Here is a 17151-nt window from a genome sequence, read left to right as displayed (position 1 = left end):
ATTGAACAATTAGGTTGCTTGAATTGAGGCCCTAGGAGTATTAATTAACCTCACGTGGTACGTGGGGTCTTCAATGTTGTACGTGAAGCTCTGAGACAGCCCAAATTGCTCTTTGTATGCCCACGTCACACGTGGGCTTTGACTTCTCAAATTGATGCCTCTGTTGGTTTCTGGCGTTGTATGTAGAGAATTCTACATACAACATGAAAAATGCATTTGTGCATATCCACACACCCGTGCGTATGCACACTACCCAAAATCTGCTTCTTGTGTGTATGCACACTGGCCAAGTCTTACTTGAAGTTACCCATGTACTATATGAAATGGTGAATGATATGTGCTTGTGCGTACGCACACATCCCTCACGTAGTACATGATGGAGTTTACGTTGTACGCTCTTCACCTTCTCTATCCAGTGATCTTTCTGTCCTTCATAGAAAGAATTCTACTTGTCATTGTTTGTCACAGAGAGCTTTCTGTTTGTTGCTCTCCCTCATTCTTTCTGTTCTATTTCTTTTTTTTTTCCTTCTAAAACTTCCTGTAATCAATGAATTTTAATTAATCAAAGTAATATTCATTCTAACCTTAAATTCATTGCTTATAATTCAAAATCTAATGTATTGAATCTAGCATAACTTAATCAACCTAAATACGCTAATATTAAAAAACTAAACCAAACTAACTTTAAAACTGATTTAAAATTAAAATTCTAATTCTACTCAAATATAAACTAAATCAAACTAAAATTAAAAAACTTATCTAACAATCTCAACAACAATGCCTTAGCAAAACAGTCATCAACACAGTAATTAGCGGAATTTACAATTCCAAACACTCCAATAATTCAAAACCTAATGTATTCTAGCCTGACTTAATCAACCTAAATTCACTAAGATTCGAAAACTAAACTAAACTAACTTAGAAACTGATTCAAAAATAAAATGTTAATTCTACTCAAACCTAAACTAAAATAAACTAAAATAAAAAAAAATTATCTAACAGTCTCAGCAACAATTTCTTCACAAAACAGTCATCAATACAGCAATTTAATTAGGCAATTTCAAACACTTCAAGCATTTAAAATCTAATGTATTGAATCAAACATAACATAATAAACCTAAATATACTAATATTAGAAAACTATACTGAACTAACTCTGAAGCTGATTTAAAATTAAAATTCTAATTCTACTCAAACCTAAACTAAATTAAACTAAAATTAAAAAATTATCTAACAATCTCAACAATAATTTCTTATCAAAACAGTCAACAACGCAGTAATTAACACAATTAGATAATTTCAAATACGTCAAGCATTCAAAATTTATTGTATTGAATCAAACATAACTTAATCAACCTAAATACACTAATATTAGAAAACTAAACTGAATTAACTCTGAAACTGATTTAAAATTAAAATTCTAACTCTACTCAAACTTAAACTAAAAAATTATCTAACAATATTAGTAATAATTTCTCAACAAAACAGTCATCAACACAGCAATTAACACCATTAGATAATTCCAAACACTTCGACTGTTCCAAACTTAATGTATTGAATCTAACCTAACTTAATCAACCTAAATCCACTAAAAGTAGAAAACTAAATTCAACTAACTTTGAAATTGATTCATAATTAATATTGAAATTCTACTCAAACCTAAACTACATTAAACTACAATCAAAATAATTGAAAAAGAGTTGTTCAAGAACTTGTAATGAAAAACAGAGCAAGAAATAAGAGAACACGTGGATGTTGCAGTGGTGGTCGCCAAAGTTGCTGTGGCGGTAGATGGTGGTTATGACGAAGGGGGGGGGGGAGAGAGAGAGGTAGGGGAAGAAGGAGAAGAAAGAGGGGTATCCGTAAAGGGATGACGACGACGGAGAGGGGGTGGCGACGGCGGTGCTCCCGGCGGCCACAGGAAACAAAGCACTGAGATGATGGTGGTGATGAGAGAGAGAGAGAGGGTGGAGATGAAGAGTGAGAGTGTGGAATTCAAAATGGGAGATACGATGTTCGCGCTTTCATTTAGGGCATTGTTACTGTCGGAATTATCGTCGGATGAATCCGACGGTAACATTTTCCGTGTCCCCAAACGTAGCGTTTCACTAAACATTATTATCGTCGGATTGTCCGGTCAGATTTACCGATGGTAATATTTTAGGGTGACGAATTTCATGCCAAATCCGATAATCAATTTGACAGAAAATTCGTTACTAATGTCCGATGCTAAATTCGACGATAAATTCGATGGTACTAAATGTTTTTCTCATAGTATGGACCGAGAAAATAAAGAATAGATAATATGTAATAATAACTTTAATCAAACTCCACATAAAAAAGGGGCAACACATAAAATAATTAGATTCAATAAAATAAAGTATTAATGATATATAAATAATTATAATAATATATATGATAGCCAAAAAAATAATTTTAAAAAATATATCTACCTTAAACTTTAATATTCTTAATTTTCTCTCTCTCTCTAAATAAATCACAAAAAGAGATCGGTGACACTGTGCATTATCGACTCATTGTCTCTCTTTTTTTTATTTCTTGAAAATTTGTTACATTAAAATTTATTGCGTGTATTATTTTTTAATTATACTAAAAATAATTTAACTGTATATTATAATTAGTTAAAATTAATATATATCTATAACAATATATAATGCAAATAATATGGGGGGAGTTCCCATCAGGCAACAACGGTTCTGCCTGACCCTACTTAAGCATGCATATTCTGTCAGCGAAGACTTGGTGTGAAGCCTTGGAGCTTACGTTATAAGAGCAAAAGACCCGGGACTAGGGTGAGCTGAGGGGGACAGCGTAAGTGAGCGAATGTGTGTAAGCCCAGTCAAACATGACTGTTCTAGGCGGGGGAGGGGGGCACCTTATTAAAAATGCTCCGATGGAGGAGATGGAATACTAGGTTCAGATGCTTCCGCCGGTGGATGACATTTGAGAACTTGAGATTACTCTTGCAAGAAAGTCCGTAGATACGAAGCTAGGGAAAGCCTTATATTAGTCTTAATATTGTCTGACTAGGTCTATATCTTCAGCGGGAGGAAGGAAAGTTGCTAGGGCCGTAGGGCCGGCACACTAACTTCATCTTGCAATACTAACCGAATTTTGCGATTAGAAGCATAGACGCAACCAATCCGCTTACATAAATTAAGTGTCTAAAATTCTTTTTCAATTTTGCCCTTTCTGCTAATCTATCCCATTCATTATATGTCAGTTATTCCATGTTAAAAAATTTTCACTACCTCATCTTCTCTCTTATCACATACATTTACATTCTCTCTTATCTCGTTAATTCACAATTACGGAACTTTTATAATTATCTATTTTCTCTCTTACTATCTATCATCCCAAATTACTGTTATCTATTTTCTCTCTTACTATCTATCATCCCAAATTACTGTTACTGCATAATAAAAAAACTTTTTATTTTCTTATTCATCTTCTCTTGCATCCTTCTCACTTCACTTAAATATAACATAAAACCTAATATAAGGATAATTGGTATCTAAATCTATAAAAAATTTTCTATCCATTTTTTCACAGTAATCTCATTAAGATTTTGGTATTAGATGTAAATTATTGTTGGAGATTCCTGTTCAGCCGCTTTTCTATTGGGTTAAAAAAATATCTTTATATTTTTATTTCTAAAATTATAAATTTAATATCAATAATTAAAAAATAAATTATAAAAAATAAATATTTTAAGTTATTCAATATATATATAAAAAGTATAAAATAAATAAATTTAAATTAAAAAATTAAAAAAAATTTATCTATAACAATATATAATGCGAGTACATGGAATTGGTGTCCAATTTTCTTTTCTATTTTAACCTTAACAACATAATTTAAAACTAACTTTGCAGATATGCATTTCACTAACCGTCACAAAAAAATTCACACATAACTTTTGGTAGAATCCTTCACTCAAATATTTTTTTTATATATATTTTTTCACTGTTTCTCTAATTTTATTTACTTCTCTTACTCGAATATAATATTTTTAGGCTTTGAATAACTTCTTAGATAGCTTCCTAAAATAGATGATCACTATGCCAAATCTTGGTTTTCGTGCCATATACAGAAAATTTTTGGTAGATCTTATTATATTTTGACATATTCATTTATATTATATTTTATTTAGTTGTATGTTAATTTTAGTTTGTACTGTTTTGTTATGAGTACATTGTACTCTGATCAGCATGGTTTCATTCTAATTATTCTATTAGAGTTTTTGTTATAATTTCTTAAAAAATTTACTATTTTTGTATTTCTATTATTGTCTCTCTTCTTCTTTCTTCAACACCCTCAATTAAATTGCCTCTATCCTCCTCCACTGCGGTTACAAATTTTCTTTTTCAGTTGTTTCTCTATCTTTTTAATTTATTTCCAATTTTTCATGTAGAAAAATAGCACTATGTCTTTTTCTCTCGTTAATTTGATTTTAGCAGTAAAACAATTTCTTTATATCTGATATGTATTTTTAATTTATTTTTTTTGACATGTCTGTATTTAACTATCTATCAATGATGGCACGAAAAAGTTTCATAAATATTTTTTTAATACTATTCTTTTTAAATTGCTTTGTATGGGATATAATTTTTTTTAATTTTTTAAATTATTGATTACGTAGAATATTGTATTTAAAATTTGAGTACATACGTTTTTATTTTTAAATTAAACTAAAATAAATAAATCATATTACAAAAAATTTTATTAATTTTGTCTTTTACAATATTATTTGTTTGGTATATTGACTAATTTAATTGGCATATAAAGCATACAAGAAAATTCACATCTATCAAATGTTCCTTACAATATTAGTACGCTAATTTTCTAAACTATTAATTATTTACTTGTTTAGAATATTGAATTTGATATTTAATTATGTAGAGCACTAGATTTATCATTTATAATTTTCTAAAGTATATTACAAAAATCTAAAAATTAATTAATTTAATATTATTCATTTGGCACATAGTAAAAGATTATTTAATTGACATACAAAGGACACAAAATATATGCACATACCAATAATAGAGTGAACAAACTCCATATAACATTAAAATATGATAAGATAAGAACTTTGTTAATAAATTTTGATTTTTTAAATAATCTGACTCTAAAAGTTAATTAAAAAAATATTTTTATTTTTAAATTTTTTATTCTTAATATTTACATTATTTTATTAAATTTATAATTTAAAAAAAATAAAAAAATTAATCTCTTAAAAATAATAGAAAAGCAGTTGAATATGCAGGACTAATTAAATATAAATGCAATAGTAAAAGTTTTTGTATTATATAAATTTAATCCATTTCAATTAAAAAAATATATCTATTCAAAGTAAAAACACAAATAATAATAATAATAATAATAATAATAATAATAATAATAATAATAATAATAATAATAATATATCCAAAGTCAAATCTTACTTTCCCTGTCCAGCTGATGACGTCTTCCATAGTAGTATTTAGGCTAATCACAAATTTCAACTCTCCTCCATCGAAAAAAATTACCTTTAACTTTGGCAACATGATGCTTGCCTAAATAAATAAATAAATCCATCTATAACGATTAAGAAAGGGAGAAAGATAAGTTATTCTCATGGTTAAAGAGAATAATTTTTTTTTAAAATATATGTTGAATTATTACACTTTATGTACTATGTACTCCTTATGTACTCCCACTAAAAAAATTATAACAAATAAGTCTACATCTACTATTGATAAAAAAATAGGCCATAGATTCTTTACTCCTACTTTTATGTAGGAGCATGATTAACCATCATAAAAATAATTACAAAATATACCCATATTTTTTTTTGGAAAAATTAATAATTAGATATTGATCCCTCTAATTTTTGTTTTTTACACTTTTTCCTTTTTCTTTTAATTTCAGATTCAAAGAAGAGAAGCATGTCTGCTAGGGTTTTTCATCCAATTTCAATCACTGCTATTCTCTCATCCTCTTCCTCTGTATCTCTTGTTCGCTTATCCTCGCCGTCGCAACCTGCTTCCGCCGTCGTCGCGCAAGACGCTGTCTCAACGCTTGGAGGTTAGTTAATCATTATGTCTTTTCAATTCATCATTTTGTATGTGTTCTTCTTTTTTAGGTGATAATAGTAATAATAATGCTGTGCTACTCAGTAGTTAGGAGGAATGTTAGTGTCATGAAAACGAAAAAAATTGAGTGTAAAGGCCAATCAAATCTTAGGTGGATATTTGAGAAAAATTACTAGCCATTTATAACATTATTTGTGTAAAAAGATCAGCATCTAATCTTACTCGTGTTTGTAAGATAAGACTCGTTAGGGTGTATTTTTGAGGTGATGAATTCATAGTTAGTAATCAAACTTGATCTAGATCATCTCATGTCTAAAATAATTATTAATGTCATTTTCAGTTTGAGCATGAGGGGAGCATGAGGGGATCAAATCCTTGTTGAACCATTCCCTTTTCAACGTCAAAATCTCAACTAGCAAAGTAGATGATTGAATCAAAGAATTTTACCTTTATAACAATAATGATTGCATGTCTATATCAATTTGTTTCAAGTAAAGTTATAATTAAATTCTTGTGCAGTTGTGTGAATTTGATTCCATATAGAATAATATTTTTTCTTTGTATAATTATGGCCTCATGCCCATTTTAACCCCCTTCTTGGCTTTTTGCACTTTGCTATTCCTTTTTTCTTGTCTTTACTGCAAGTCCATAACCATATGATATGATATGATATGAATGTCATTGGATGAATCAGTTTTGAAATTTTGAATGTCATTCAAATTAGTTGGAAAAGTCAGTCCTGGAAAAGGGACCATGTTGGGAATTTAATTTCTCAAGGTGTCCAATGATGATTTAATTAAATACGAACTTGATGTTCCAATTAACTTAGTTGTAGTATATCGTTCTATTCTTGATTAGGTTTCTGTTGCTATACTTCTTCTATTCGTGCTCTTTATTCTTAATATGCATCGATTATTTACCGGGTTCTTGCTGAAACAAGTTAAGAGCTGTATATAGAATTTGAAACAGAACAGGAACAATGAGATTAGAGCTACTATTGGTGGTAAAAATATGAATAACTCTTAAACAATGGTTTAGATTTGTGAAAATTTTAATATTAACAGTGAGTTCATAGAAAAGATTTAATAATGAAATTTCAAATTTTTGAAGATTTGTTTACTAGTATACTAAATCATTATGGACTTTGCAGTGTGCTCAGTTATTTAAATTACTTCTAAAAGTTGAGAGATATAAAGGTAAAAGCTGAGTGAAGAAGCACTTTAAGAAGACCAATAAGTGCGCATAAGACACTAATAGAGATAAAGGAATATTAATATAATAGGCAAGGAATTGATGAATCCCCTATATAATTGAATTGTATGCTATGTCTGCCAAGCGATTCTCACATTCAAATAGGCAAATCCAGTTTTTAACTACCTTAATCTTCCCCTTATTATTGCCATATCATTTTTTCTCATAGCATTTTTGCCAGATGCTGTCCATAGCTGCAAAAAGGTAGCTTTAGTTTTATTTGTTTCTTGCTTAATTTCTTATGAAAAAAAAATATACTGTAATTATTATTGTAACTTGTAAGTTTTAAGCTTTAATTATTTTAACATGTTGCATTTCACCAAAATATATATATATATATATATATATATATATATATATATATATATATATATATGTACAGTGCTACTGAGTGATTTTTATTGCAACCTTATATCTTGTCCTAACTGTTGACTGATGAACGGATTCTTATGTGGTTTAGAATTTCACAAATGAATTCTCGTTACAAGTATAGTTTCTAAACTGACAATAATTCTTTCATGCAAAAATTTGTTTGTCACTAGTACAAATCCCTAAATTTATAAACCGAAGTATTCTCGGGTCGTTCTCCCTAGGAATTGCAATAAGATGTCCTTGTTATTGGTTATGAAGTATCTTTGCGGGTTTTTTGAGATAGGAGACAAGTAATGTAAAATGCAATAAAAATAAACTAACAACTATGAAAAGCTCTTGGCAAGGTTATGAGAATTGGAAGTCCTATCCTCATTATTAGGGGTGTGCAAAAAAACTGGTTTCACTGAACTGAATTGAAACTGAACTGAAACTGTTTTAAATAAACCAGTTTTTTCAAATAAAACACTAAATTGAAACCATAGTTTTTATGAAAACCAGTTTATTAAAAAACCAGTTTTTATGGTTCAGTTTAGTTTTAAACCAAATTAAAACTAATTTTATTCAAACTCCAAAATTAGTTTTTTCATACTCTTTCTCTCTCTCCCCCTTCCTCTCTCTCTCTCTCTCTCCCCCTTCCTCTCTCTCTCTCTCTCTCTCTCTCTCTCTCTATCCCTCCCTTCTCTCTCTTCTTCTTCTTCTTCTTCTCTCTCTCTCTCTCTCTCCTTCTCTCCCTCTTCTCTCTCTCCTTTCCCTCTTTCTCCCCTCTCTCTCTCTCTCTTTCTTTCTCTCTCCTCTCTCCCTCATTTCTCTCTCCTTCCCCTCTTTCTCCCCCTTATCTCTCTCTTTCCTTTCCTCTCCCCCTTCTCTCTCTCCCTTTCCTTTCTTTCCTTCTCTCTCCTTTTTCCCTCTCTTTCTCTCCCATTTCCCTCTCTCTCCTTTCCTTCTCTCCCCTTCTCTCTCCTTCCCCCTCTCTTTCTCTCCCATCTCTCTCTCCCTCTCTCTCTATCTCCTCTCCCCTTTCTCTCTCTCCTTTCTATTTCTCTCTCTCTCTCTCTCTCTCTCTCTCTCTCTCTCTCTCTCTCTCTTTCTCTCTCCCCTTCTCTCTCTCACCTCTCCCACTCTCTCTCCCTCCCTTCCATCCGCTCTCTCTCTTCCATCCTCTCTCTCTCTCCCTCTCTCCCTCCCTTCCATCCTCTCTCTCCCTCTTCCTCCCTTCCATTCTCTCTCTCTCTCTCTCCCTCTCTCCCCCTCCTCTCTCTCTCTCTCTCTCTCAGTCCCATCCCTCCCCCTCTCTCTTTCTCTCTCTTCTTTTTTTCTTTTCTCTCTTTCTCTCTCCCGCTCCTCTCTCTCCCCCTTCCTTCTTTCTCTCTCTCCCTTCTCCTCTCTCTCCCTCTTCTCTTTCTCCATCTCTCTTTATCTCTCCTCCTTCCTTTCTCTCTCTTCATCTCTTCTTTTTTCACTCTCCCCTCGTCTATCTCCTCCTCCTTCTCTCTCTCTTTTTGCCTCTTCATTCTAAAGCGAGAGAAAGGAAGAGGAGAGAGAGAGGAAAGAAAGAGATGATGAGAGAGAGGAGGAAAGAGAGGGAAATGAGAGAGAGAGGGGATAGAAGGGAAAGAGGAGAGAGAGAACAGAGAGTGTATTTGTGTTTGTGACAGAGCGTGGCGGTGGTATATGTGACAAATGTTTTAAGAATAAAGGGGTTTATAGTAGAAGCAAAGACTTTGGGAGAAAAGGAGAGAGATGGAAAGGGGAGAGATGAGGAGAAAAAGGAGAGAGATGAAGAGAGATGAGGGGGAGAGAAGGAGAGAGAGAGGAAGAAGGGAAGGAGAGAGAGAGGAAGAAGGGAAGGAGAGAGAGAGAGAGCATGGGGAAAGAGAAGGAGAGAAGGATAGAGAGAAATAAAGAGGAAGGGGAGAAAGAAGAGAAGGAGAGAGAGAGAAAAAGGGAGAGATGGGAGAGAGAGAGAGGAAGACAAAGAGAGGAGAGAGAGAGAGAGGAGGGAGAGAGAGGGAGAGTAGAGAGAGGGAGAGAAGAGAGAGAGGAATAGGGGAAGGAGAGAGAGAAGCGGAGAGGAAAAATGGAGAGAAGGAGAAAGAGAGAGAGCATGGGGAAAGAGAGAGAGAGAGAGAGAGAGAGAGAGATAGAGAGAGAGAGAGAGAGAAGGATAGAGAGAAAAGGGAGAGAGAGAAAGAGAGAAAGAGAGGGGAGCAGGAGAGAGAGGATGAGGGGAAGGAGAGAGAGAGAGCATGTGGAGAGAGAGGGAGAGAAGGATAGAGAGAGAAGGGAGAGAGAAATAAAGTGGAGGGGGAGAAAGAAGGGAAGGGGAGAGAGAGAAAAGGGAGAGAGAGAGAGAGAGAAGGGGAGAGAGAAGGAGAAAGAGAGAGAGGAAGGAGAGAGGGAGAGAAGAGAGAAGAGAGAGAGGAATAGGGGAATGAGAGAGAGAGAGAGAGAGAGAGAGAGAGAGAGAGAAGGATAGAGAGAGAGAGAGGAGGAGGAGGAGATAGGAGAGAGGGAGAGAAGGAGAGAGAGAGAGAGGGGAGAGAGAGAGGGAGGGAGACATAATGTAAAAACTAATTTTTTTATATATTAAAACTAGTTTTACCTTATGAACCAGTTTAAATTGGTTTTTTTAATTAAAACTGGTTTTATTTTTATGAACTGATTTAAACTGGTGCACTGTATTGTAAACTGGTTTAAAACCAGTTTCTTATGTGACAAATCAGTTTGGTTCAGTTTCTAAACCATTTAAAATGGTTTAGTGCAGTTTCAGTTCAGTTTATGGAAAAACTGAACCATGCACACCCCTACTCATTATCCTCCTCAATTGTGATGAGAATTGTCCGTTGCTACCACTTAGTTAACCTCTAACCATGGAGGAAAGTCAAGTGGTTGAATCAACTTGATTCCACAAGTCCTAGCCAACTCCCAAGGGAAAGACTAGCTTTAGTGGTATCCAAATCAATTAGCAACTTCTAATTGTCAATCAACAAAGGAATTAGATAATTCAAGAGTCACTAATTACTCTACCAAAGCCAAGAGGAGAAAATTCTACATTAAAATCCAACCAAGCATTTCATCAAACACTTGGAAGGCATAAAAAGAAGCATAGTAAATTGATAACAAAATAGAATCTAACAACAATAGAATGTAAGAAATCAACAACAACAATCAAAGGAAACACAATTATTATGAATTACCTCATATTGAATTGAAAGAAAATGGAAGGAACAAGAGTAGATCTACAACAAAATATAGAAGTGGTGCGCAGAAATTGTGATTACACTTTGATTATGTAAAATTCATCGCTCTTTCTTCCCCTGGTAATGGCGCCAAAACATGATGCCAATACCATGGTTCATAACTTCGCACAACTAACCAGCAAGTGCACTGGGTCGTCCAAGTAATACCTTATGTGAGTAAGGGTCGAATCCCACGGAGATTGTTGGTATGAAGCAAGCTATGGTCACCTTGCAAATCTCAGTCAGGTAGGGTTAAATGTGATTGGATTAGATAATTAAAAGATAAATAATAAAGGATAGAAATACTTATGTAATTCATTGGTGAGAATTTCAGATAAGCGAATAGAGATGCTTTTGTTCCTCTGAACCTCTGCTTTCCTGCTATCTTCATCCAATCAGTCTTACTCCTTTCCATGGCTGGCTTTATGTGATACATCACCATTGTCAATGGCTACTTTCGGTCTTCTCTCGGGAAAATGATCCAAATGCCCTGTCACGGCACGGCTAATCGTCTGGAGGCATCACCCTTGTCAATGGTTTCATCTTATCCTCTCAGTGAAAATGGTCAACGCACCCTGTCACGGCACGGCTATTCATCTGTCGGTTCTCGATCCTGCTGGAATAGGATTTACTATCCTTTTGCGTCTGTCACTACGCCCGGCAATCGCGAGTTTGAAGCTCGTCACAGTTATTCAATCATTGAATCCTACTCGGAATACCACAGACAAGGTTTAGACCTTTCAGATTCTCTTGAATGCCGCCATCATTCTAGCTTACACCACGAAGATTCCGATTAAGAGATCTAAGAGATACTTATTCAATTCTAATGTAGAACGGAAGTGGTTGTCAGGCACGCATTCATAGGGAATGATGATGATTGTCACGTTCATCACATTCAGATTGAAGTGCGAATGAATATCTTAGAAGCGAAATAAGAAGAATTGAATAGAAAATAGTAGTACTTTGCATTAATCTTTGAGGAACAGTAGAGCTCCACACCTTAATCTATGGAGTGTAGAAACTCTACCGTTAAAAATACATAAGTGAAAGGTCCAGGCATGGCCGAATGGCCAGCCCCCCTGATCTAAGAACCAGGCGTCCAAAGATAAAACTCAGGATCCCTAATACAATAATAAAAGGTCCTATTTATAATAAACTAGTCACTAGGGTTTACAGAAATAAGTAATTGATGCATAAATCCACTTCCGGGGCCCGCTTGGTGTGTGCTTGGGCTGAGCTTGAGTGTCGCACGTGTAGAGGCCATTTGTGGAGTTGAACGCCAGTATTTGTGCCAGTTTGGGCGTTCAACTCTGGTTTTGGATCCTTTTCTGGCGCTGGACGCCAGAATTGGGCAGAGAGCTGGCGTTGAATGCCAGTTTGCATCGTCTATTCTTGGCCAAAGTATGGACTATTATATATTGATGGAAAGCCCTGGATGTCTAATTTCTAACGCAATTGGAAGCGCGCCATTTTGAGTTCTGTAGCTCCAGAAAATCCATTTTGAGTGTAGGGAGGTCAGAATCCAACAGCATCAGCAGTCCTTCTTCAACCTCTGAATCTGATTTCTGCTCAAGTCTCTCAATTTCAGCCAGAAAATATGAATTTAACATAAAAACTAATGAAAACATCCCTAAAAGTAACTAGATCCTACTAAAAACATACTAAAAACAATGCCAAAAAGCGTATAAATTATCCGCTCATCACAACACCAAACTTAAATTGTTGCTTGTCCCCAAGCAACTGAAAATCAAATAGGATAAAAAGAAGAGAATATACTATAAATTCCAAACTATCAATGAAACAGAGCTTCAATCATATGAGCGGGACTTATAGCTTTTTGCCTCTTGAATAGTTTTGGCATCTCACTTTTATCCATTGAAGTTTAGAATGATTGGCATCTATAGGAACTCAGAGTTCAGATAGTGTTATTGATTCTCCTAGTTCAGTATGATGATTCTTGAACACAGCTATTTTATGAGTCTTGGCCGTGGCCCTAAGCACTTTGTTTTCCAGTATTACCACCGGATACATAAATGCCACAGACACATAGTTGGGTGAACCTTTTCAGATTGTGACTCAGCTTTGCTAAAGTCCCCAATTAGAGGTGTCCAGGGTTCTTAAGCACACTCCTTTTTTTGCTTTGGACCTTGACTTTAACCGCTCAGTCTCAAGTTTTCACTTGACACCTACACGCCACAAGCACATGGTTAGGGACAGCTTGGTTTAGCCACTTAGACCAGGATTTTATTCCTTTAGGCCCTCCTATCCACTGATGCTCAAAGCCTTGGGATCCTTTTTATTTGCCCTTGCCTTTTGGTTTTAAGGGTTATTGGCTTTTTGCTCTTGCCTCTTGGTTTTAAGAGCTTTTGGCTTTTTCTGCTTGCTTTTTCTTTGCTTTCTAATTTTTTTTCGCCTATATTTTTTTTTCTGCAAGCTTTGTTCTTTGATGCTTTTTCTTGCTTCAAGAATCATTTTTATGATTTTTCAGATTATCAAATAACATGTCTCCTAGTCATCATTCTTTCAAGAGCCAACATATTTAACATTCTTAAACAACAACTTCAAAAGACATATGCACTGTTCAAGCATACATTCAGGAAACAAGAAGCGTTGTCACCACATCAATATAATTAAGCTAAGTTCAAGGATAAATTTGAAACTCATGTACTTCTTGTTCTTTTGAATTAAAACATTTTTCATTTAAGAGAGGTGATGGATTCATAGGACATTCATAACTTTAAGACATAGTTACTAACTACTAATGATCATGTAATGAAGACACAAACATAGATAAGCACATAACATAGAAAACGAAAAATAGAAGAAATAAGAACAAGGAATGAATCCACCTTAGTGATGGTGGCGTTTCCTTCTTGAGGAACCAATGATGTCCTTGAGCTCTTCTATGTCTCTTCCTTGTCTTTGTTGCTCCTCCCTCATTGCTTTTTGATCTTCTCTTATTTCATGGAGCATGATGGAGTGCTCTTGATGTTCCACCCTTAATTGTCCCATGTTGGCACTTAATTCTCCTAGGGAGGTGTTGATTTGCTCCCAATAGTTTTGTGGAGGAAAATGCATTTGAGGCATCTCCGGGATCTCATGGTGATGAGCTTCCTGCGCCTCTTGAGCTCCATGAATGGGCTCTCTTGCTTGCTCCATCTTTTTCTTAGTGATGGGCTTCTCTTCCTTAATAGGAATGTCTCCTTCTATGAAAGCTCCAGCTGAGTAACATAGATGGCAGATAAGATGAGGAAAAGCTAGCCTTGCCATGGGGGATGACTTTTCGGCTATTTTGTAGAGTTCATTAGAGATGACTTCATGAACTTCTATTTCCTCTCCAATCATGATGCTATGAATCATGATGGCCCGATCCATAGTAACTTCAGATCGGTTGCTAGTGGGAATGATTGAGCATTGAATGAACTCCAACCATCCTCTAGCCACAGGCTTGAGTTCCAATCTTCTTAGTTGAACCGGCTTGCCTTTGGAGTCAATCTTCCATTGAGTTCCTTCCACACATATGTCCATAAGGACTTGGTCCAACCTTTGATTAAAGTTGACCCTTCTAGTGTAGGGGCGTTCATCTCCTTGCATCATGGGCAAGTTAAATGCCAACCTCACATTTTCCGGACTAAAATCCAAGTATTTCCCCCGAACCATTGTAACATAGTTCTTTGGATCTGGGTTCTTACTTTGATCATGGTTCTTGGTGATTCATGCATTGGCATAGAACTCTTGAACCATTAGGATGCTGACTTGTTGGATGGGATTTGTTAGAACTTCCCAACCTCTTCTTTGAATTTCATGTCGGATCTCCGGATACTCATTTCTTTTGAGTTTGAAAGGGACCTCAGGGATCACCTTCTTCTTGGCCACAACATCATAGAAGTGGTCTTGATGGGCTTTGGAGATGAACCTTTCCATCTCCCATGACTCGGAGGTGGAAGCTTTTGTCTTCCCTTTCCCCTTTCTAGAGGATTCTTCGGTCTTAGGTGCCATCAATGGTAATGGAAAAACAAAAAGCTTATGCTTTTACCACACCAAACTTAGAATATTGCTCGCCCTCGAGCAATAAAAGAAAGAATAGAGAAAGAAGAAGAAGAAAATATGGAGAAGAGGGGTGAAGTGTGTTTCGGCCAAATAGAGAGGAGAGGGTTGTGTTGTGTGAAAATGAGGAAGAATGGAGGGCTATATATAGGGGAGGGAGGGGGGTTAAGGTTCGGCCATTTAGGGTGGGTTTGGGTGGGAAATTTGTTTTGAATTTTGAAGGTAGGTGGAGTTTATGAGGTAGGTTTATGGGGAAGAGTGGATGGATGTGAGTGGTGAAGAGGTGATGGGGAAGAGAGATTGAGGTGATTGGTGAAGGGTTTTTGGGAAAGAGTGTTTATGGGATTGTGTGAAAGAGGGGTGAGAAGAAGTGGGTGGAGGTAGGTGGAGATCCTGTGGGGTCCACAGATCCTGAGATGATCCTGTGGGGTCCACAGATCCTGAGGTGTTCAAGGAATTACAACCTTGCACCAAATTAGGCATGTAAAATGCCCTTGCACACAACTCTGGGCGTTCAACACCAGGTTGGTGCCCATTTTGGGCGTTCAACCCCCATTTACTGGCCATTTCTGGCGTTGAACGCCAGAACCATGCTTGTTCTGGGCGTTCAGCGCCCAGACACTGCCCATTTTGGGCGTTCGGCGCCAGAACCATGCTCTGTTCTGGCGTTGAACGCCAGGCAGATGCTTCCTCCAAGGTGTGATTTTTCTTCTGTTGTTTTTGATTTCGTTTTCAATTTTTATATTTACTTTGTGACTCCACATGATCATGAACCTATAAAGATATATGACTAAGAAAAATATAGTTAGATAAAAATTGGGTTGCCTCCCAACAAGCGCTTCTTTAATGTCAATAGCTTGACAGTGGGCTCTCATGGAGCCTCACAGATGTTCAGAGCATTGTTGAGACTCTCCAATCATCAAACTTAGAGTTTGGATATGGGAGTTCAACACCAAACTTAGAGTTTGGTTGTGGCCTCCCAACACCAAACTTAGAGTTTGACTATGGGGGCTTTGTTTGACTCTGCTTTGAGAGAAGCTTTTTATGCTTCCTCTCCATGGATGCAGAGAGAGATCCTTGAGTTGTAAACACAAGGTTATCCTCATTCAATTGAAGGATTAATTCTCCTCTGTCCACATCAATCACAGCTCTTGCTGTAGCTAGGAAAGGTCTTCCTAGGATGATGGATTCATCCTCTTCCTTTCCAGTATCCAGGACTATGAAATCAGCAGGGATGTAAAGGCCTTCAACCTTTACTAACACATCCTCTACTTGTTTATAAGCCTGTTTTCTTGAATTGTCTGACATCTCTAATGAGATTTTAGCAGCTTGCACCCCATAGATTCCCAGTTTCTCTATTACAGAGAGGGGCATGAGGTTTATTCCTGAACCAAGGTCACACAGAGCCTCAAAGATCATGGTGCCTATGGTACAAGGTATTATGAACTTTCCAGGATCCTGTCTCTTCTGAGGCAATGTCAGTTGATCCAGATCACTTAGTTCATTGATGAACAAGGGAGGTTCATCTTCCCAAGTTTCAATGCCAAATAATTTGGCATTCAGCTTCATGATTGCACCAAGAAACTTGGCAGTTTGCTCTTCAGTAACATCCTCATTCTCTTCAGAAGAGGAATACTCATCAGAGCTCATGAATGGCATAAGGAGGTTCAATGGAATCTCTATGGTCTCTAAGTGAGCCTCAGAGTCCTTTGGTTCCTCAGAGGGAAGCTCCTTATTGATCACTGGACGTCCCAGGAGGTCTTCCTCCTTGGGATTCACGTCCTCCTCTCCCTCATTGGGTTCGGCCATTTTGGTTATGTCAATGGCCTTGCACTCTCCTTTTGGATTCTCTTCTGTATTGCTTAGGAGAGTACTAGGAGGGATTTCAGTGATCCTTTTACTCAGCTGGCCCACTTGTGCTTCCAAATTTCTAATGGAAGACCTTGTTTCATTCATGAAACTTGCAGTGGCCTTGGATAGATTAGAGACTAAGTTTGCTAAATTAAAAGTATTTTGTTCAGAGTTTTCTGTCTGTTGCTGAGTGGATGATGGAAAAGGCTTGCTATTGCTAAACCTATTTCTTCCACCATTATTAAAGCCTTGTTGAGGCTTTTGATCCTTCCATGAGAAATTTGGATGATTTC

General features: G+C 35.9%; 1 protein-coding gene across 2 annotated transcripts in view; it reads left to right on the top strand.

The window, feature by feature from the left end:
• LOC107625241 (serine/threonine-protein phosphatase 7 long form homolog) overlaps positions 1-6690 on the top strand; it is a 29022-nt gene extending 22332 nt beyond the window's left edge. For both annotated transcript variants that reach the window (XM_088506398.1, XM_088506396.1), the window contains 2 exons: positions 5935-6090; positions 6439-6690. In XM_088506398.1, coding sequence (XP_088362524.1) covers positions 5935-6090; positions 6439-6480 — 198 coding nt within the window. In that variant the 3' untranslated portion in view covers positions 6481-6690. The remainder of the gene's footprint in view (positions 1-5934; positions 6091-6438) is intronic.
• Positions 6691-17151: the final 10461 nt, after the last annotated feature.

The sequence above is a fragment of the Arachis ipaensis genome, chromosome B2 (assembly GCF_059453495.1).
Source record: "Arachis ipaensis isolate K30076 ecotype BB chromosome B2, ASM5945349v1, whole genome shotgun sequence".
NCBI lineage: Eukaryota > Viridiplantae > Streptophyta > Magnoliopsida > Fabales > Fabaceae > Arachis > Arachis ipaensis.
Note: the sequence above shows the minus strand (reverse complement) of the source record. Positions and strands in the feature narration are given on the sequence as shown.